Here is a 21,760-nt window from a genome sequence, read left to right as displayed (position 1 = left end):
AGCAAGTGGATTGACTTTCTGCTTCCACATAACCCCAGATGCGAGCATAGCTCACCCACAAAGTGGGTGCTTCGCGAATCCTTATTTAATGAAGCAGTGAGTGAAGATGAGCAAGTAGAGGCTAGTGGCTCCCTCTGGGGGCCCTGGCAGGAGAGGTAAAGGAGCCCAGACTTACGCTAAACCCTTCTAAGTGACCACCAGGTCTGCACGAGTGAAAGGCAGGCTGACAGCATCTTAGATAGTATGTTGCCAAAAGAAAGGAGGAAAAAAAAAACCATGATGCTGGTTACTTGAGGGGTTCCTCCTGCTACAAGGTGGGCCCTTCAGGGAGCCGAGAGACTGCCATTCACACACAGGTATCCGCTGTGTCCCTAGAGGCCCTGCAGGGACCCAGCAAGACCATTTCTCGGGGGTTTAAACCTGCTGGCTGGATTCTGGAATCTAATGCCAAACAGAAAAAAAAAAGTTATATTTAACCTCATTCATAATTAAAGGAATCCAATTTCGCACAACAATCAGATGCCGTTTCCCCGCAGATTGGCAGGGAGAACAGATACAGATAATACATCACACTGGCGAGGCTGTGGGAGAACAGGCATTTTCAATGATCATAGGTGGGAGTGTAAATTGGTACCTGCCTCTACAGCGGGCAATTTGGCAACCTCTACGGAAACTGACAACGCACATAGCACAGATCCGTCTCTCTTTTTAGCAAAGGCACATCTCAAAAGCAAGCCTACAGATACACGCACGTGTGCAGATGTCAGTCCAGGACGATCACGGCCACACTGACTGTACCAGCGGGAGACCGGAAAAGCCTGTGATGCCCACTGATGGCTTCTGCTCACATAAATTACGGCCCAGATACGGCAGAACGCTGGGCAGCTGTGAAGGAGAGTGAGGCGGTACGTGTCGATACGGAATAATTTTCAGAACTGAGCAAGGCGCAGTACTTCCAGCTTGCTCCCTTAGGTGTGAGAGTGGGCATTTCCGGAAGGACACGCACAGAAAACCAGTTTAACAGGCTGCCTCTGTGCAGGAGGGCTCACTTTTCGCTTTGAATCCTTTTATACTATTTGATTTTTCTTTTGACTATATGCATTGCTATTTTAAAAAAATATGGAGAGACAGTCCATGAAAAAGGACCAAACACCATCTGTGCCTTCACTCCCCAGGACCCCCCCTCCCTTTCTTGCTGTGACATAGTCATGGAACACACTTCCGCACCCTGTGTCCACTGGAGGAGGCTGGGGCTTGGCTCCTGTGTCCCTGGGGATACGCTCCGAGGACTGTGAGGGGCGGGTCTGGGAGGTGGCACCTCTCACCTGTGGTGGACTCCCCCCCTCCCTACGAGCTGCACCATGTTTCCTCTGACAGCCTCGACCTGCCCTCCGGCCTCAGGGTCTGTTCCCCGCTGCCCGGCAGCCCAGCCTCCTTTGCGGATCTGCTGCTCTGGCCCTGGCAGGGGACCCGCTGGATCAGTGCCGTCCAAGGACCTACGCCCAGCACTCCTGATGCCTAATTAAGCACCGATTCACCAGCTTCCTCTGCACCAGGCCTGTGGGCGGAGCGGCTTTCCTGCCCTCTCAGTGGGCCTTCTCCATCGCTGTAATTGAATTGGAGCCATTCACTACCAGCTGCTCACCAGATCTTCCTGCTTCCTGCAGCCACCTTCAACTGCCTGGATGTCATTTCCCTCCATTGCTCACGTCCCTTGCCAATAGCCCACCAGGCACTGTGCCACTCTGCAGGCCGGCAGAGCCAGAAGCCCCTGGAAACCCAAGCTGGGACAGGAGTGGTGACAGTGGAAGGGCAGGCCTTCTGCTCAGGGTCTCAGCACCACGCTGCCCACTTCCCTGCGCTGTCCAGGTCCTGTAACTGCCTCAGATGGACAAGAACCTTGAGAGTACACAGGGGGGAGAGACTCTCCCAGCACAGGTGTGTGGACTCAAAGGCTCTCTGCGTGGGAAGGGTGGCTCTCTAGGACAGTAACTGTTGTAGGCTGAACTGTGTCCCCTTAAAAGTCACATGTTTAAGTCATAACTTCCGGTACTTAGAATGTGACCTTTGAAGATTAGGGTCTTTACAGAGGTCGTTAAGTTAAAATGGGATCATGAGAGTGGGTCCTAATCCAACATAACTGACGTCCTTATAAACAGGGAAATTTGGAGACAGACAGGAACACAGGGAGAATGATGAATACGGCCATCTACAAGCTAAAGAGAGAAGCTGGGACCAATTCTCCCCTCGGAGCCCCCGGAAGGACGTCTGGCCTCCAGAACTGGAGGGGGACGCACGTCTGCCGTTTGGGCTGCCCAGCCTGTGTACTTCATCATGGCAGCCCTGGCAAACAGCACACGGACTGTCTGTGTAACACAGAGTCCCTCTCACTGCCCAGGAAGGGGCGTTCACTGCTGCCTGAGCATCTCCAAGAATGTGAATTTCGTCAGTTCCTAAGAGGCAACCACGCTCATCTCAGAGGACTTTTATCTGCTGGAATGTTCTTCCCAGTGTCCAGATGGAACCTGACTTGCTGGAGATCTTCTCCAACCCTAGTTCTATACCTGGAGCCTCGGAGGCCAAACCTGTGAGCCCTTCAGGGGCAGGAGCCTTGCTGTATTGACCATTGTGCCCCCCAGCAAAGGCCTGGAACCCTCTAGGTGCCTGTAAGGATTTGTTGAATGAAGAAAGACTGGTCTCATGCTCCTTGGAGACCTCTCCCAAATCCTTTCAACTTTTGAATTTCTCTGTCCCTGTGGCCCCTCTCCAGCCTGGTACTCCCAGGTGAATATGGTTCTCCAAGTGGGATTTGACCAACCATCACTGACCAACCTGACTCTTAAAGATGTTATCCATCCACTGCGGTGGTCTAAGATCACATGATCTTGGTGAGCAACCACATAGACACTGATGGCTTGTGCTGCTCACCCCTCTGTACCTGTAGAACCCAACTAGGATATAGAACAGAGAGTCTTGCATTTGTCTGTATTAAATTTCTTTCTCTGTGATTGGCTCATTGCTTCAGCCTGTCAAGAGAGATCTGGATTCAACTCTGAGGCCCCCAAATATTGGGAAGTCCCCCAACGTCACATCACCTGTGAATTTTCTAAGTAGACAAATAACGCCTTCACTTAAGTCATTGATAAAAATGGGGACAATTGGCAAGATAGGAGGCTGGTGGCATGTTTTTAAAGTGCTCCATGAAGGCAACATTAATCTATTTAATTAGTGACTTTTGGGCATCAGTGCTCAACAGATGGTGGTCAGTCTGTATGTTAAGGATATGGGAAGTGGGGTGGCAGTGGGAAGAGGAGAGACCTTTGAAGTCTCTACATGTGGATTCTAATCCCCTTCCTCCTCATCTGAGTGATCTTGGGCAATTTTCTTAACATGTCTGAGCCTGTCTCCTTATGAATAAATTGGGGATGAAAATAGTATCTGTCTTATAAAGTTGTTCTGAGATGTGCTGACCCTTCAGCTTCTGCCTGGTGGGGAGGCTGCCCTGTGTTTGGGACAAATGCATTGTGCACGTGGAGCCTTGACCCGCTGCTACCCACCGAGTCTCCTAACGCCACTTCTGCAGTGCGGCAGCGCCTGGCCCACTGAGCTCATCGGGTCCCCAAATCCAGAACCGGGTGGGTGTGAATTTCTGCTGGATCTGGCGCATTGCATTAAAGTGAGAGATGATGCGGTTCATAGTTGTCACACTTACTGGCTCAGTGACCTCATACAAATCACCCAGCTTGTCTGAGCATCAAGTTCCTCATTTGTAAAATGAAGACACCGAGGTGCCTCAAATTTGATTTCCACTTGACATTCCCATCAGCAACACAAGTATTCCAATTTCCCCACACTTGTTATTTTCCACTTTTTTGGTAACAGCCCTTCTAGTGGGTGTGAAGTGGTAACTCACTGTGGTTTTGATTTACATTTCCCTAGTGATTAGTGATGTTGAACAACTTTTCATGTGCTTATTGGCCACTTGTATATCTTCTTTGAAGATATCGCCTTTGCCCATTTTTGAATTGGGTTGTTTGATTTTTTTGTTGTTGGGTTTTAGGAGTTCTCTACATATTCTGGATATTAATCCCTTATCAGACAGACGATTTCAAATATTTTCTCCTATTCTATGGGTGTTTTTTTAAAACCCTCTTGATATATTGTCTTTTTGGTACCCAAAGAGTTTTAATTTAATGAAGCCCATCTTACCTATTTTGTTTTTGTTGTTGTTGCTTAAGAAACCATTGCCAAATCCAAGGTCATAAAGATATCCCCCTATGTTTTCCTCTAAGAGTGAATTTCTTCTAAGCGAACTGCACATTTTAAAATGGTTAAAATGGGGTACTATCAGAAACACAAAATAACAAATGTTGACTAGGATGTGGAGAAACTGAATAACAAGCGTTGGTATGAATGTGGAGAAACTGGAACACTTGTGTACTGTTGGTGGATTGTAAAACGGTGCTGCCACTATGGAAAACAGTATGGAGGTTCTTTAAAAACTAAATCGAACCACCATGTGATCCAACAATTCCATTTCTGAGTGTCTATCCAAAAGAATTAGAAGCAGGATCTCAAAGAGATATTTGCCCACCCATGTTCATAGCAGCACTATTCACAACTGTCAAGAGGTGAAAGCAACCCAAATGTCCACTGACGGATGAACAGACAAATGCAACATGGCATATACATACAATAGAATATTACTCAGCCTTCAAAAGGGAGGAAATTCTGACACAGGCTGCATCTTGGGTAAACCTTGAAGACTTTACATTAAGTGAAATAAGCCAGTCACAAAAGGGCAAATATTCTATTACTTCACTAATATGAGGTATCTAAAGCAGCCAAATCCATAGAAACAGAAGTAGAAAGGTGGCTACCAGGGGCTGGATATATGGGGAAAGGGAACTTGTTGTGTTTAATGGGTACAGAGTTTTGAATTTATAAGATGGAAAAGTTCTGGAGATCTGCTTCACAACAACGTGAATATACTTAACTCTACTAAACTGCACCATTAAACATGGTTAAAACAGTAAATGTTACATTGTGTATATTTAACCACAATAAAAAGCATTTATCCTGTCCCACCGCACAAATAGGCGGTTTACTGGACAATAGATTTTTAATAAGGAAACAAGATTATTCTGCCAACTACAGCTCATATTGGAACTCTGAGGTGAAGATCATCTGACAGGTGAAACTGACTTAGTGCATTGCTCTGTAGAATCCTTTATTAAACTGAGCCTAAATGTACTTTCCTCCCTGTGGTTTCATCCTCTGGTTCTAATTCTACCTCTTGAGTCTATAGGAAAGTCTAAACCCTTGGTTGGTGGCAGCTGCTATGATCGCAGTAGCCATGACTGACTGATTGTATGACAGACATGCAACCAGTGAGTCACAGCTGTGTGGGCACAGGATGCACATTCTGTTGTAGGTAGTGTTCCCCAGTGTATGTATGGCTCAGGAGACAAGCCACCTGTTCAAGGTTGTTACATCTCCAAGGGAGTAACGGAGCTGGGATGTGAACCCAGGTGTCCCTATGTCCAAAGCCCATGTTTTGGATGCGAGGCCAGACTGCCTCTTAGCCAGGTCCCTTCTCAGCCTTCTCCTCTACGACCCCTTGGTCTTTTCTCAGGGGCCTCTGTTCTACATCCCTTACCAGCCCACTCTTGCAGTAAATACCAAGTAAGTTCCTACCAGGAAAAAGGCGAGCCCTTCCTCCCGCTACAGACAGCACCCACCTTGTTGGTGATGCCCTACTGCACCCATACGCTCCGAGGCCCAGCGCCCCCACAGAGGGAGAAGGCCATTTGCAGAAACCCATCCCAAGGCCCCCGAAGCCCCCGTCCCCCCACCTCCTCCACTTGCTAAAAGAAGAAGCCCTCCTCATCTGTCTCTGCTGCAGTATTTCCTCCTGGGAGTCCCTGCAAAGGAAGATGCTGCAATTTCAGGATTAACAGCCTGTTTGTTTAAAGGGCTTATTACTGGCGCTTAATGCTATTTTGACAGGTGGAAGTGAGTCCATTATAGCTGGAAATAGCTCTGGCTGCATAGTTTCTTCCAGGTGGTTGCCCATTCCTCAGCCAGGGGACTTTTTCTCTCTTTATCAAAGGGCAGTTCTTCTTCTCCTGACCCCTCTGACCTCCAACCCATGTAAGGACTTTCCTCCTTCCAGGAGGAAACAATGTTAAAGGCTTGGAACATAAACCCATGAGATGGGGGTGGCTGCAGCAGAGCCGCTGTGTGAGAGGGTGAGGTGGATGCTGAAGGGAGATCTGACAGGTCAGCCTCAAGGATACAGGATGCAGCTCCTGTGAGCCCTGGTCCATCCAGGTGTCACTCTGCTCCATCAGCCATGAATGTGGCTGCCTCTCATTGAATGTCTCTCTGGATCTTTCTTGGGGGCAATGGATTTCTATATTGATACCCACCCTAATGAGACCAGTGCTGGTCACAGGCTTGGGTGCCTTGGTGGGGGTCACCTTTATGAGGACAGCAAGAGTCCTTTATGGGTGGCTCAGAGGGCTTCCCAGGTCACACTGAGTTAGGCTAAAGCCCCAGCGAAGAGCATCCTAATGTTGTCCCGCCAATGCAGGAATATACAGAGTTCTCTTATGTCACCAGAGCAGGACGATGAACTGCCATGAGGTGGACGCAGGGCCTGACCCCACACTAGGAGGTCGGGGGTGTGCTGGGGTATATTCATAACAGGCATCTCACACTTAACGTGCCCAAGAAAGAGCTCCCTCTCTCAACACGCCCAGACACGCATGGGCTTCTCCTGGACTCTCCCGTCACAGAAAACGGCACCACTGTCCACGCATCGGCTCCAGCTCTAATCCTGACAGTCACCTTGAGTTTCTCTCTTTCTCTCACCCCTGCAGGTCCTTAAGTAGAATCCATCAGCAAAGCCTGCTGCCTCTACTCCAAATTTTAAAGCAAATCTGACCACACTGTTGCATACCCACTCCCACCATCCTAGTCTAAGCCACAATTATTCCCAACCTGGACCTACTGCGCTAGCTTCCCAACAAAGATTCCCGCTTCCATTCCTGTCCCCTGATGGTTTACTATTTACACAGCAGCCGTTGGAGGATCCTTTTCCATACAGCTCTGTGGGCAGCCACTACCAACTGGTCAAACCTGGCGTGCCTACACCGTACACAAAAATCAACTGAAAATGGACTGAAGACTTCAGTGCAAGACCTGAAATTTTGTAGCTCCTAGAAGAAGACGAAAGGGAAAAGCTTCACGACATCGGTCTTGCCAATGATTCCATTGCTGTGAAACCAAGAGCACAGACAACAGAAATAAACAAATTGTACTATATCAAAGTAAAAAGCTCTCACAGCAAAGCAAACAATCAGCAGAGTGGAAAGGAAATCCATGGAATGGGAGAAAATATTTGTAAACCATATATCTGGTAAGGGCTTAATCTCCAAAATATATAAGGAACTCCTACAACTCAATAGTTTAAAAAACAAAAACAAAAACAAAAATCTAGTAACCCAACCTAAAAATGGGCTAAGAAGTTGAATAGACAATTCTCCAAAAAAGACATACAGATGGCCAACAGGTATACGAAAAGATACTCAACATCACTAATTTTCAGGAAAACGAAAATCAAAACCACAATGAGGTGATCACCTCACACCTCTCTGGAAGGCTGCTGTCAAAAAAAAAAAAACGAGAGACAGCAAATGTCGACACGGATGCAGAGTAATTGGAACCCTTTCGCACTGTATGTGGGATTGCAAAATGGTGCCTCTGATATTGAAAACAGTATGGAGGTTCCTCAAAACTTAAAAATAGAACTATTATATGATCCAACAATTGCACTTCTCAGTATTTATGCAAAATAATTGAGATCAGGATCTCAAGAGATTTGAGCACTCCTATGTTCACTGCAGCTCTGTTCACAATAGCCAAGATGTGGAATCAACCTAAATGTCCATCAAGAGCTGAGTGGATAAAGAAAATGTGTATACAGACACACTAGAACGCTACCCAGCCTTGGACAAAAAAGGAAATTCTGCAACATGTGACAACATGAATGAACCTTGAGGACATTATGCTAAGTGAAATAAGCCAGTCACAGAAAGACACATACTGCGTGAGTCCACGTAGATTAAGTATCTTAAGTTAATCAAATCCCCAGAGTAAAGAGTGGAATGTTGGTTGCCAGGGGGTTGAAGGAGGGAGAAATGGGGAATTGCTAATGAACAGACATCAAATTTTAGTCAAGCAAGGTGAATATGCTCTGGAAATCTACTATACAACGTTGTACCTGTAGTCAACAATAATGTATTGCACACTTAAAAATTTCCTAAGAGATCTCATGTCAATACAATGAAACAAACAAAAATCCTGGCGTGCCACGTGCAACCCATCTGCTGGTCCCGTCATTTCTCCAGGAAGGAAGGCTCAAAAGGTGAGGGGACTTGCAGAGGTCGGACAACCCGTGAGTGGGAGAGCTGGGGTGCAAACGCATCCGGGAAAGGAGCGCTGCCTCCCGAGCACCGCCCACCCAGCACCGCCCACCCCCAGTACCACCCCCCCCCCCCCCCCCCCCGGCACCGCCCGCACCCAGGGGCCGCTCACCCGCGGACGGCGTGCAGCAGGCGCAGAGACGGGTACGCGGTGCGCACGTTGACGCGGTGCTTCAGGATAAGCTCGTTCACCCACTCCACCCGCTCCTTGCCGCCCCGGGCCATGAAGGCGGGGATCCACAGGATGCTGCCGTTGAGGCTGTGCAGTCGCTGCAGCAGCTTCTCCCGCCACGTGGCGTTGACCAAGTCCTCGAAGGCCCGCTGGATGACGGAGGGGTTCATGGTCACCAGGTCTGTCTTGAGCCCCACATCGCGGGCGTACTCCTGCACCGGGGCCAGGTTGCACCTGCCGGAGAAAAAGGCGGCGTGACCTTTTGGGGAAAGCTGAGACATTGCTGCTTGTATTTAACTTTCTCCATCCTTGGTCTCTCCTGACTTCCTCCTCATCCCCAAAGACCCAGGGAATCTCCCTGCCCTCGCCGGCCCATGCCATCACATTCCATCTACTCCTCGTAGGATCCCAGCCAGGTGGAAAGAACCCAGAGGAGGGGTCCTGGTGGGGCAGACCCGCCAGTGCTGCTACCTGGCATCAAATGAGGGTCTGGACACAGTGGAACCATATGACTTTGTCCTAAAAGACCACACAAGTCTACCCCACAGACAGATCTGTGAGAGCCATAGAGTAAAGCTCAAAGGACAGTGGCACATTATCCTGAGTGGCTCTCTCTGTGGGGGTTCAGGTCCCTCTTGTCTAAGTACGTGTGGCTCGCTTTGGCCGTGCCTCTCAAAGTGCGATCCATTCATCGGCAGCAAGGGTATTAGAAATGCAGGGTCCTGGTCTCTGCCACAGATCTGATGACTCTGCAATTTAATAAGCACAGGAGATTCACACACTGGTTAAAGTTCAGAGGCACTGGGCTAAAGCCTAATGAAAAGACTCGGAGATGGCCAGTCCAACTGCCCATTTTACAGATGATGACACTGAGGCCCAGGAAAGAGAGGGACACACTCCAAGTCATATGACAAACGGGCAGCCAAGCCAAGACTGGACTCTGGACATCACACTGCTCATTGTGCTGTGTGCTGGAATCTGCCTCTGGAAATCCCGGGGCAGGGCCAGGTGGAGCACGGAAAGCTGACCATAGAAACCAGGTCAGAAAGGCCCTCCTCAACGCTGTCTGGCACCCCTAGAGGTGATCTGACCCTGCCAGGGGCAGTTTTTGCCCTCTGACCGAACTTTAACTCCCTCCCCACCCAACCCTCACCCCTTCTCTGGCTTCTAAACAGACAAAACCAGTCACTTCCTTCCTCCTGCCCCCACCTCCCCCACCGCAGTCTTCAGACTGGAGGACTTTGAGAAATGGAACTAAGCCGCTGGCTACACCAGGCACAGACAGAACCTGGCAAAGGATAACAAACTAAAACAAGTTTGGCTGTGATGTTGCGGTGGCTCTCCCATCACAGTGGATGAGGACTCAGCATGCAATCCAGTCCCACGTCCTGAGGTCTGGGGAGGTCCTGTGTGATAAGGCTGCTTCCCAAAGCCCAGGACCAGGCTCTCTCTGCGTGGAGACAGTCCCAGGAGAAACCTAAGACGCGTATCAGTTTTACCAGGGGTGGGGCGCTGTTTGGGGTGAAACTCGAGGCTCTGCCTGCCCTACTTTTGCTCAGGGGAAAACAGCAAACCCTTGTTCCCGAGTCTGTCTGGGTTTGGGGTCAGGTGTTGGGGCCGTGGGTAACTGTCCAAATGTGTCCCAGGAGACTGGAAAATGATTGCTGATATTTCGGAGAGAATGACTGTCAAGTACAAATCCAAGTTTCTCTGCCACCCCCTCACTTCCCAGATTTTGACTAGGGGATAATAAAAATGCCAGCAGAGTACCACCTTCCAGAACACTTCAAAGTGTTCTATGAACTTGGACCAACAACTGGCCAGCCCAAGGGACTTTTTTTTGTAATATCAACCTTTTGTACTGGGCTCTATCCAGGGGTCAGCAAACTTTTTCTATAAAGGGCCAGATAATAAATATTTTAGGCTTGGGGGCTATATGCTCTTTCTGCGGCAACTCTTCAACTCTGACCAATAATTCAACTCTACATCGCGGTGAGAAAGTAGCCATCGAGGCTATGAGGATGAATGGGTGTGGCTGTGTTCCAATAAAGCTTTATTGATAAAAATAAACAGGCTGCAGGCCATGGTCTGCCTGCCTGTGTTCTAGACCAGGGATCCTCAGCCTTGGCTGTGCACCAGGAAGCACTCAGGCCCCCGGGGCTACATGCTTCCACACCTCTGATGGATTTAATTGGTCTGGGGTGCAGTCTGGACACTGGGATTTTTAAAGGGTACCCGAGCGATTCTAATGCACAATCAAGGTTGAGAATGGGGATTCACCCAGACAGCCTTGTTTCAACCTCTTGGGCCAAATGGCAATGCTGAACTTAAACATGGCTCTCGCTCAGGCCAGAGCCCCTCCTGCACTTACCTTATGACAAAGCTGTGCGTGTCGATCTCCTGGCCGCAGCCGCTGTTCAGCAGGACCCCGGAGTTGCCCACGATGGCGCAGGTCCGGAAGTGCTTGTTCTTCAGCGGAGAGGTTCTGGGGAGCAGCTCGTAGAGGTTCTGGGACACGTTCATCGTGCTGTCGCGGTCAAAGATGTAATGAATAATGTCTCCAGGTTTCAGGGTCCCCTTGAGGACAGAAATGTCCTTTTCAGCATCCAAGAACTTTAGGATTTGCTTCCTACAAAAAGCAAACAGACATGAGGACAAAGTCTCCTGTTGCTGGCTGCCCTGTGCCACCTTGGCTTTTCCCCTCCTCTGTCACCCTGCAGGGCTGCTGCCGCCCAGCACACAGGTGCACCTGAGTTCCAGGCTCCAGGCAGGGATTGTCCTAATGGCCCAGGGGCTGATCTGGTGACTGTGGTCCTGCCCTCTTTCTAGGAGACGTTTTAGGGAAGTGACTTCATTAGGACACAATGTGTGAGCTCAAAACAAAGGGCCCTGCAAGGAAGGTGACCCCTTGTCCTGGTGAGCCTGGGAAAGCATGGTTTTAGCACTGAAAGCCCTGTGCCCCTGACAAACTGTCCCTGTGTCTTGGGCAAACCCAGACCGCGATCTGCCTATGCCCCTTCTCTTAGCGGGATTCAGGGCCACCATCTGACAGGCAGTCCTGAATTATGAATAGGAAACCAGGATGACACGTGTTCCTCAGTGGCCTGCTTTCTTCCTTGGAAGCCCTCTCTGGGCACAGACGCTCCCAGGAGGTGAGTGGGCATGGGTACTGTGATGCGTGTCAACCACTCCCCCTTTGCGAGACCAAGAGTGCGGCCTGCAGTCCCTGCGCTGGTCCATTTGGCTGCATGTGCCGCCCGCCCTCCTCACAGTCTAGTTTTGGGTTTGTAAATATTCATACCTCTCTGGTCCCACAGAGCAGCCTTCCTTTGCGTTGTTGCAGAACAGAGGAAGTGAAAAAATAGCTCTCTAGGCTCTAGGGTGACTTTGATTTAGGGGGAAAGTTCTGGAATCATCTTGTAAAGCACACAGATGGGATGGAATGTGTTCAGAAAAGATGGGAATCCTCTCAGAATCACCAGGGGGAGTTTTATTCCTGTCCCAGGTATGTGAGGGTCCTAACTGGAGGTTTTACTTAAAGAACTGTGCAAACTGCCCAGATCTTTAGAACTAAGTGATTCAAGTCATTGTGAGAAGGAAATCTGGCACCTGAATCAGTTGAAATTAATTTCATTGCCTGCAGCGAGTGAGCCTCTATCTAGAACAGACAGGATGATGTCTTTCTTCTTTCCCACCGAGCCCAGGAGGGACAGGACCTCCACACACTTTGCAAACCTGAGGATTTGCAAGGTGGCTGCCCCACCTGCACAGACAGGTAACGCTGATCCCTGAGAGCTTGTGGGAATTTCAGATGGTAACCACCTGTGATGTATCCCAGCAGGAAGCACATTCAATCATCTAGGGAACTACAAAAAATTCAGAAGCTGATGCCTGAGAAATCCTGATTCTGAGAGTGGCCCGGGGTTCTCAGCATGTTTTCAAAAGCTCTACAGGGGACCCTAAGTTGTGTCCAGGTTTGGGAGCCTCGAGTGTCGCCAAGGGGCAGCCAGAATGCTTGGCAGGGCACCACGCTCCTCTTCCACTGCTCTTTCCTTATTAATCACCTGGGTCTTCTGTTATCACGCAGGGGAAACTACCCTCAGTGAATAATTTGTATCTCTTGATGGAAAACAGAGTCACTGTCAAAGATTATGCAACTTGACAAGCTAATACAGTTTAGAAACTGCCGAAACTTTTGCAATTACTTACCCCAGAGTATTTAAAAGCAAATAGAGCCCTCAGAAAGCCCACAGATAAACTCCTCTGTGAGTGAATTAATTTCTAACTAATTATGAGAAATTACTACCAATTATTAAGCATCATTCCGAATCACTCACAGAATATTTTATTATGAATAATTTTGGTGACTAACTGAAAGAAGACGAAGGAAATCCTTTCTTCCCCTGGGTGAAAGCACATTGTTCCTGCCGTGGTGGCTGTGTGTTTGCAGGCTCCCCACAAAATCCACAGTCTGGTCTTCTCCGAAAGGGGGGCGGTTATCCCTTTCTCTACCCAATGTCAGGGGAAAGGGTGGGTGGAGATTGTAGGTGGGCTTGTGCTGGCAGGAGGATTTGGGGTGACTAGTGGTCCCCCACATATATGTCCACCTCCTAACCCGGGGAGGCTTTGCAGATGTAATTAAATTAAGGATCTCGAGACGAGCTCATCCTGGATTACGCTGATGTGTTCTAAATCCAATGACAAGTGTCCTTATAAGAGACAGGAGAGGGGATACACAGACACAGAGGACCACGTGAAGACAAGGCAGAGACTGGAGTGACATGGCCACATGGCGAGGAACACCTGGAGCCAGCAGAAGCTGGACCGGGAGAGGAAGGATTCTCCCCTAGGGCCTGGAGAGGGAGTGCTCAGTATCTTGGTGCCCAGAACAAGAGAACACATGTCTTTTGTTTGAAGCCACCAAGTTGGCGGGGATTTGTCATGGCTGCCCCAGGACTAGCGCAGGTGTCCTCACCGATTCCACGGGGCTGCTGACCCCCAGGGGCCTGAAGCTGTTAGGGCAGCAGGATGAAGACCAAGGGCCCACCCAGGGGCGTCAGAGGGGGCATGGAAAGAGGGGTGGCAGAACGGTGGTGACAGGATTCAGCTCCTCCAGATGGTTTCTCAGCCGTCACGGTTCCAGTCTCATGCCTCTCTCTCTCCACTCCCTCACGTCCCAAACCTGACCCTCAGGAACCAGTGGGTGGGGGCGTTTTGACAGTGAGCCCAACTGAAGGGGGCAGTGTCTTACTCTGTGCGGTGACACTTTTGGTGGCAATGGTCAAGGCTGACCACTGTGCCCCGGCCCCCTGTTCTTGGCTTCCTCCCCGTGATGATGGGTTGTGATAATCAAGGCGTTCCCATCTAGTCCTAGTTACCGCTCCAACCTCATCACCTCCACTCCCTCCTCCTGATTGGTGCTCCAGCAACACAGCACAAACGCCAGACATCAGACAGCAGCTTGGCATGCCTGGAAAACTCCAAATCACCCTTCAAAACCCATTGCTCCTGGCAAGCCTTTCCTGGCCAGCCCTCTTCGTCCCCTTACAAAATGAAGTACCCTCCCTCAGGATGATCTCTCTCCATGTATTTAGATGAGGCAATGCTGCGCATGTGTACATCACACTGCACTGCTCTACTTTTCTTGTATTTGTATTTCCTGCTAGCACTTCTGATTCATGTCGGTGCCCTCAGCTCCCCGGGAAGTGAACGGCTGGGCTATCCTGACCAGTCCGTGCTGGCTCGGCCATGGCTCTATCAAAGTCAAGTGGCAAAGTGCCGACATTGGAATCCCCTCTCTACGGCTCCCCATTCTCACTCAACAATGACCACGGTGCTCTGGAAACACCACTCTGCAAAGATCAGGACAAGAGCTGCTCTCGGCTAAACAGACCTCTCCCTTTGTGGTCAGGGGTCCCATTACCTCCTGGGTAACCTGATGGCCAGCTGCGGCTTTTCATTTTCATGTCATCAGGGAGGGGCTACATACTCAAGCCACAAGGACTGCGGGAGGGGACAGCTCTCCAAAGACAAATGGGAGGACCATTGCTGCTGAAAGAGGGGATGGATGCCAGTCAACGCTGTTGCTTGGGGGTCCTCTGGGAGAAGCCGTCTGTGGTCTCCACCCTCCAGGTTCTCACTGATGCTGACCCGAGAGCCTCACTCCTTCCAGACCCAGGACCTCAGCCAGGTGCTCCTGCCACCTCCCCATCCTGAGTCCCCATACACATCTGCTAGGCTGCTGGGCTGGCTTCGGGTTTTTATTTCCAATTGATTGCTTACAGATGAAAACTGCCTCGGCAGGAGGTAAACATTTTATTTCTATCCTGACTTCTTTAGATGATGGAGAGCGGCAATTTGCCGGCTTGTGCCGAAGAAGGCCAAGTCTGTCTCTTGTCCTAGAGGTAATTACCACTACCTGATCCTCAGAGAGAGAGTCTGGTTGTGCCTCCATTTGGCCGAGGCTGGCTGGATGTTGTGCTTAATGCTTTCATTACTTCTGTCAACAACAGCTGGTGACGAGGAGCCATTTATTACAACTTCAGCTCTGGAAGAGAAAAAAAAAAAAAAAGGGAGATGAGAGACGCGATCTGTTAGCAAGCCAACGACAAGTCTAATAGTTTTGTTTTTGCACGAGCTTGAATGTAAACTTCTTCGGAGGAGCAAAATTGCAGTTATTACCTGAGAAGGGAAGGAAGTCTATTTATCTTCTAGAATGCACAAACGCTCTCCCTCTGGTATAACCTACATATTTCCCGGGAAACGGGAAGAGGGTGATCAACTCTCTGCCTCCCCACCCCCAACCCCTAATGTTTCCTCCTAGTGAAACCTAGCAGTCACTGACAGAAGGGTGATACTTCCTCAAGCCACTTTTGCAAAACTCCAAAGAGCGGTTGCATTAACAACCAAGTATCCTCAAATGGTTTACAAACTTAATAAAGAGAAATCAAAAACCTGTATCAGGGCAATGGGATGGATGGAGCCTGTAGCTTCTCCCTCTTCTCCCGCATCCTATTACCCCCTCGTTTGTGACTCTGAGATGTCACTTCAAATACCCACCTTCTTCCAGAGTTATCCCTGCTCTTTTTCTCTCTCTCACTAGACTGTAAGCAGGCGAGTCCCCTCACTCATTTTGTATATTCCCCAATGGTCCAACATAGCAGGTACTCAATAAATAAATGTTTGTTGAATTTGAATTTGAATTCAACCCTGGGGGAGCCTGGATGGATGAAGTTGCTGGCTGGCTCTGAATGCCTGGGGCCAATCACAATTCTGGGTGCATACCATCTTTCCACCTGCCTTGGAAACACCAGGCATTACAGGACGCTTGAGTTCAGATGCTTGAAATCTATGCTAGTAGGTTTCTAAGAAACTAGGTTACAGTTACATCTCTCAAGGCAGTGGAGGAGCCAGCCTGCCTCTGCCTGATGCACACAGATGCATGTGGGTCACATCACAAGTTCCTTTTGTCTGTGCTGACAGCACATTCTCACAGTTAGAATGATAAGTGGATTTGTGATGCCAAATTCTGGAGCTTTAAAGAATTCAATCCAGACATCTATGTCCTCTGCATTTCTCTTGGAACAGCTAAGTCGAAAAAGATGAAATCTCTTTAACGAGGTCTAAGCCCAATGCTCTATTTTGCTTTTTGGAGGTAGGGAAGAAATTCATTTAGGTGTGCACACTCTCCCCGCACACTCCCATCCCCTAATTTTCCTGAATCCTCTAGCTGGTATCACTTGTCTTGAATTCAAATATATGTAACTTTTGCAGAAGACAGAAAATTCAAGGGTTTGAGTCAGGTAGATGCATTACTTTAGCTCGTAGTCTTAAAGGGAGCCTACGGAAGGAAACAGAACTGACCCTTTGCAATTTTTGCTGTTCTCATGAAAGGCAGCAGAGGGTGTAGTGTAAAGATTTCATAAGCTGTGTGATTGTGGGCAAATCACTTTAATCTCTTTGAGCCTCAGTTTCCCCATTTATAGCAAGAGAGTATAAAAGAGAAAGGTACCCGGCTCTAAGGTTCTGGAATTCTGTAAGGACCACTGGTATCTCTTGCCCCCACCGTCTTTACCTCCCAGACAAGCTATCTACTATAATGAAATTGGGTGGAAGTCCTGATTCCCTTCATAGTCTCCATTATTCAGCAAAAATGCAAGTTATGAATAAGTGCAGTGGTGGCCCAACTGCTTTCAAGTGGGTGGGCTCTTTTTCAGAAAGCAACTCTTATCCATCTGAGTTTTCCACCTCTGTGGCATCTAGACCTTGGGCCATTTCATGGTGTTTCTATTGACAGCTCCTCCCCCAAAAGTGATTAGGGAAATGCAAAGCCAAAGTGAAACAAAACAGATCTATTTGCTAAGTAAGAAGGGCACCATCCAGCAAAGAAGAGAAGCAGATTAATAGCTGCCTTACAGCAAAAACAAATGAACACAAAATCTAATTTACAAACCTATTAGATTTGCTGTGTAAGCTGTTCACAGCTGATCTGATTGTACCTCTGCCTCCAGAATTCCTGCAAGACAAAGGAAATGCATTATTTATAAACCCAGCTCTTCTTTGCAAAGCCCTCTTCAATAGCCAGGAGATCCCGCAGCCTGCCTGGAGAACTACAGAGGGAGGGTGAGATCTCACCCTGGCCCCTCCAGAATGGACAGCATCCTGGCCCAGCCACAAACTCAGACATTTACAGGGAAGTAGACCTCCCAGATCCTCCTCTGCCTCCCACTTGAGCATTGTTTTAATTTGCATCAAGGTTTCCACTTGAGAATTTCTTCCATCTGAGAATTCCATTTGAGCTTTGAGACAAACTCCTTTGGGATTCATTTCCTCTGGTTAATCCCACAGGCTAGCTTGCCTTAGTATGACTCAGCACCTGCTTCCATCATGACTCAGCATTTACTCATGCCTGACTTAGCATCTGCTGCCTTGTTTTCTCTTGTTTTCACTCACCTGTGGTAAGATGTTGGCCATTGTGCTCTCTCCAAACTTGAGACAACAGAAGTTCAACAGAGGCAGCAAGACAGACTCAACAAGTGCCTCCAACCACATGTGAGAATCATTTGGTTTTTGGTGGCAGGAAAAATAATATTAAGTGGTGTCACTTTGTGGGAGAGGGGGAGATGGATGTGTAACAGGGTCTTTTGCTCCTTCCTCTGGAGGAAAAGGTCTTGGAGCAAAAGCATTCTAAGGTCCTTTCCAGACCCACCATCTATCCAGTTCAGTCTGATTCCATTCTGGATGGGGGCTACTGGGCCGTGAAGTTTCACCCTGCTTTGCTAATCACCCTGGGCCAGGAGGTAAATGAATCTATCTGTCCCTGGTACCGAGCCCACTTTGTGCTCTGGTATTTTTTCAAGGTTGTATGTGAGACTAATTATTTTTATTAAATTATTTTCCCCCCACTGATTTATAGGATCTGTGGTTTGAAGAAATATTTCTTCATACTTTTCTCATCTTTTAAAAGTGCCATCTAGACTTTCAGTCACAGCGTTGGTACACTCTAAAGAAACAATTAAAGTCACTGTGAAAGCTGTGTATTTAAAGAATTGAGTGATTTAATAGGAATTCTTTGGGGGACATTTAATGCCTACCTCCTCATCGGTTTTAAGTCTCGATTTTTCTATCTGCTTTCTTTAGGATTCGCATACTTGTAGATATAACACTGTGTATGTTTGTGTGTGTGTAAACGTGTATATATATATATATGTCTTTTCCTGATAGACTGAAATGTCTTTTCAACATTATTTAGTAACAGAAAATATCCTGCCTCCTAGCCGATGACCAGACAATAGACAGCACCATGACTTACCCAGTGCCTCCCCAGATCTCCCTTTAGGTCTCAAATTTCATCACGCCCAGTCTAGTTCTTAATTACACAGACTATCATTGGTTCTTCACATTTCAATCAACACGTAATATCTCTTTTTCATCTCTCTTCATTTCCCTTTGGGATGGTGAGCTCTCCTTTCTAATTCAAGGGTCTGGAACTATCTGGCTGCTCTGACCTGTAACCATAATCCCACTCAGGTCAGGCCCCAAGAGCTTTCCTGGGCACCCTGCTGTCCACATGTCACTGACCTTTCACATGCCCGGACCCTGACCCCAGTCCTCAAAATCAGCATTCCTTGGGGGGAGGGAAGACTTGTTGGGCCAGATATAAGTCAAGTACAATAATTAAAAGTGTGGTCATAGCTCAAGACTAATAAAAGGTTAATGGAACAAAAAAGAATGCCCAGAAATGCTGCACATGAGAATTGATGTAGGAGTTTAAAAAGCCGTGATCAGTGAGAAAGTCAAGAAATGGTTTGAAGTAGTTGGCTAATAATCTGGAGGTAAGTTGGACGGAAGTCAGGTGGGCATTCCCCTACTCTAGACAGCAAGATAAATTTCAAGTGGATGTAACGAGCGTTTCTCAGACTTTAGTAATTCTCCTATTCCTATTAGCAGTCTGCCATATTTTATCACCCACACTACTATCTACGTAAGGCTTTAAATTGACTCATCTTTTAAAAACATCTTAACCTAAGCAATGCCATCTGTGGAAATATGGGTTTGACATCATGATGATATCCTCATTGGAAAAGAACACAAAGCCATTACCACAAAAATATTTATCAGTGGAATGCCTAAAACCGTCTTCCGTTGTCACCAAGAATACTTACAGCACCTCTGGGAAAAACTGAATTAAAGAGTTAACTATTTAAAGAAGGCAACCCATAAGAAATTGGTAAGAAAATGAAAGAGAATATTTATCAAATCTCGATGAGCTTCGAGGGGTGTGTGTGAAGGACTTTTTACATTCAGAAGTGTAAGAACATAACCTAGGAGAAAAACGCAGACAGATTTGACTTCATAAAGATTTAAAATCCTGCTTCTACAACCAGAAAACCTCAACAAACTCTGTTCAGCAACTTTCATGAAATCTAACAGGGCTCCAGGTGAGGACGGCACTGCACCTGTGCATCTACCTGGTTGAATGTAACCAGGGATTTGGAGAGGACTTGATGTTGGCCAACAACTCCCTCCTACTATCTGTCTCTTCTCCTGCCTCCAGGCCAGGTCCTGGGGAGCATCCGGTCCTGCTGACTTGGGTACCACAACCCATGCACTTTTTCATGCCAGTCCTTTCTCTGACTCAGGGGTTCCCACCCTCAGCACTACTGACATTCTGAGAGGGATGATTTCACTGTTGGTGGCCTTGGGGGTGGGCTGGCTATCTGTGCTCTGTAGGGTGTTTAGCTACACCCCTGGACTCTACCCACTTTATGCCAGGAGCAGCCCTCCTCACACTCCCCAAGTCATGACAGCCAAATATGTCTCCAGACTTTGCCAAATGTCCCCTGGGGCAGAGAGGCAAAATTGCCTTCATTTGAGAATCTCTGCTCTGACTCTTGTTTTCTTCCTGGTGCCTCTGAGAAGATGAATCCCCTCGCCACCACCACACCACCTTATTCTCTCTCACCAGCCAATCCATCCCGCCGCCTTTCAATGCTAAACCCCAAACCCAACCCCTGTGTCTCCCCTCAAAATCATCCCAATTTTCAATTCTCAGCCACATTTTCCTTCTCCCAAAGCACTCAATTCTGTTACAGCATGCATCAACTGCTTTTCGTATTTCATTATTTCATGGAACCCCAGGTGGGAGGCTTTAAAAAGATTTTGCCAATTACATAGTCTAAACTTTTATAGTTGAAGAAACCAAGGTCTAGAGATTTGGTTTTGCTTTCAGCTTCCTCAGCTGCTTGCCACACTAGAAGGGAAGCCCCTGGACATTGTGCATTAACCATATCTTTTATTTTCTATATCTTGTGCTGGGGCATCTGGGACCGTGCTGACTCTGGAGGGACTGCTTCTCCCAGGGTTGGTCAGTTCCTAGAGATCATAAACCACTGGCCTGGGAAATGCACCTTTCAAATGCAAACCAACCAATCTAGAGCCCACACCCCCACCACCTCCCTTACTGGGGTCTCACACTCTGGACCACTGTCCACCTGCCCTGATCACCTGGGGCCCAGGTACCAGACATCTACGCATCTATCTTGTTTAATGGAACCAGAGATTACAGTCATCCCAGACGAACAGGGACAACTCCTATGCCCCATAGTCTGCTGAACTTATTCAGATGACCCAGTCCTAAGCCTGCCCACCCTTCCGTCCCATGGAAGCTACAATGAAGGCTCTTGTTCACTGTTCCCCCCTCCTCCTCTGCCTCCTGAGAGACCTGGTGCCTCTCCATGTGGCCCCGTGTGGTATGGTGCGCCACTCCTCTTGCCATCTGAGAATGTAACAAGTTACATTTTCAATGGCAGTCATCTCCTGATCTGTTGGCCTGACCATACCTAAGTAATAATAAAACCTATAAATAGCGGCACTGTTTACAACAGCCAAGACATGGAAACAATACGTCCATACACAGATTATTGAATAAATAAGATGTGATATATATATACACATGCACACACACACACACTAGACTACAACTCAGCCATAAAAAAGAATGAAATAATGCCATTTGCAGCAACATGGATGGACCTAGATATTATCATGTTAAGTAAAGTAAGTCAGAGAAAGACAAATATTATATGATATCACTTATATGTGGAATCTAAAAAAAGATACAAATTTTATTTTCAAACCAAAAATAGACTTATGGACATAGAAAACCAACTGTGGTTACCAAAGGGTAAGGGTGGAGAGGGAGTATTGGAGTCTGGGATTAACAGATACACATCACTATATACAAAACAGATAAACAAGGACCCACTATACACACAGGGAACGATATTCAATTCCTTGTAATAACATAAAATGGAAAAGAATCTGAAAAAGATATGTATGCACATGTAAAATTGAATTGCTTTGCTGTACACCTGAAACTAACATTGTAAATCAACTATACTTCAATAAAAAATAAAATAAAAAAAAAATAAAACCTATATTAAAACAAGGGGACCTTGTCGTGTTCACCTCTGCCTTGCATAGTACCTCACCCAGCTGGGGCTCAGTGAATCAAATCTAACTTTAGTGTTAAGTGGGACTTTTCTTCCGAAGTCTTCCCCGCAGTTTGCATGCCAGGTTCCCACGTACTATTTCTACC

At 47.7% G+C, this 21,760-nt stretch overlaps 1 protein-coding gene across 1 annotated transcript in view; it reads right to left on the bottom strand.

Annotated features, from left to right (window-relative positions):
• ST8SIA2 (ST8 alpha-N-acetyl-neuraminide alpha-2,8-sialyltransferase 2) overlaps window positions 1–21,760 on the bottom strand; it is a 60,546-nt gene that overhangs the window by 10,360 nt on the left and 28,426 nt on the right. The window contains exons 2-5 of the mRNA XM_032468982.1: window positions 17,114–17,176; window positions 15,080–15,208; window positions 11,033–11,290; window positions 8,602–8,895 (exon numbers count right to left, since the gene is read on the bottom strand). Of these exons, the coding sequence (XP_032324873.1) occupies window positions 8,602–8,895; window positions 11,033–11,290; window positions 15,080–15,208; window positions 17,114–17,176 (744 nt within the window). The remainder of the gene's footprint in view (window positions 1–8,601; window positions 8,896–11,032; window positions 11,291–15,079; window positions 15,209–17,113; window positions 17,177–21,760) is intronic.

This window comes from Camelus ferus, chromosome 27 (genome assembly GCF_009834535.1).
Source record: "Camelus ferus isolate YT-003-E chromosome 27, BCGSAC_Cfer_1.0, whole genome shotgun sequence".
Lineage (NCBI taxonomy): Eukaryota > Metazoa > Chordata > Mammalia > Artiodactyla > Camelidae > Camelus > Camelus ferus.
The sequence above is the reverse complement of the archived record's forward strand: the minus strand, read 5'-3'. Positions and strand labels throughout refer to the sequence as shown.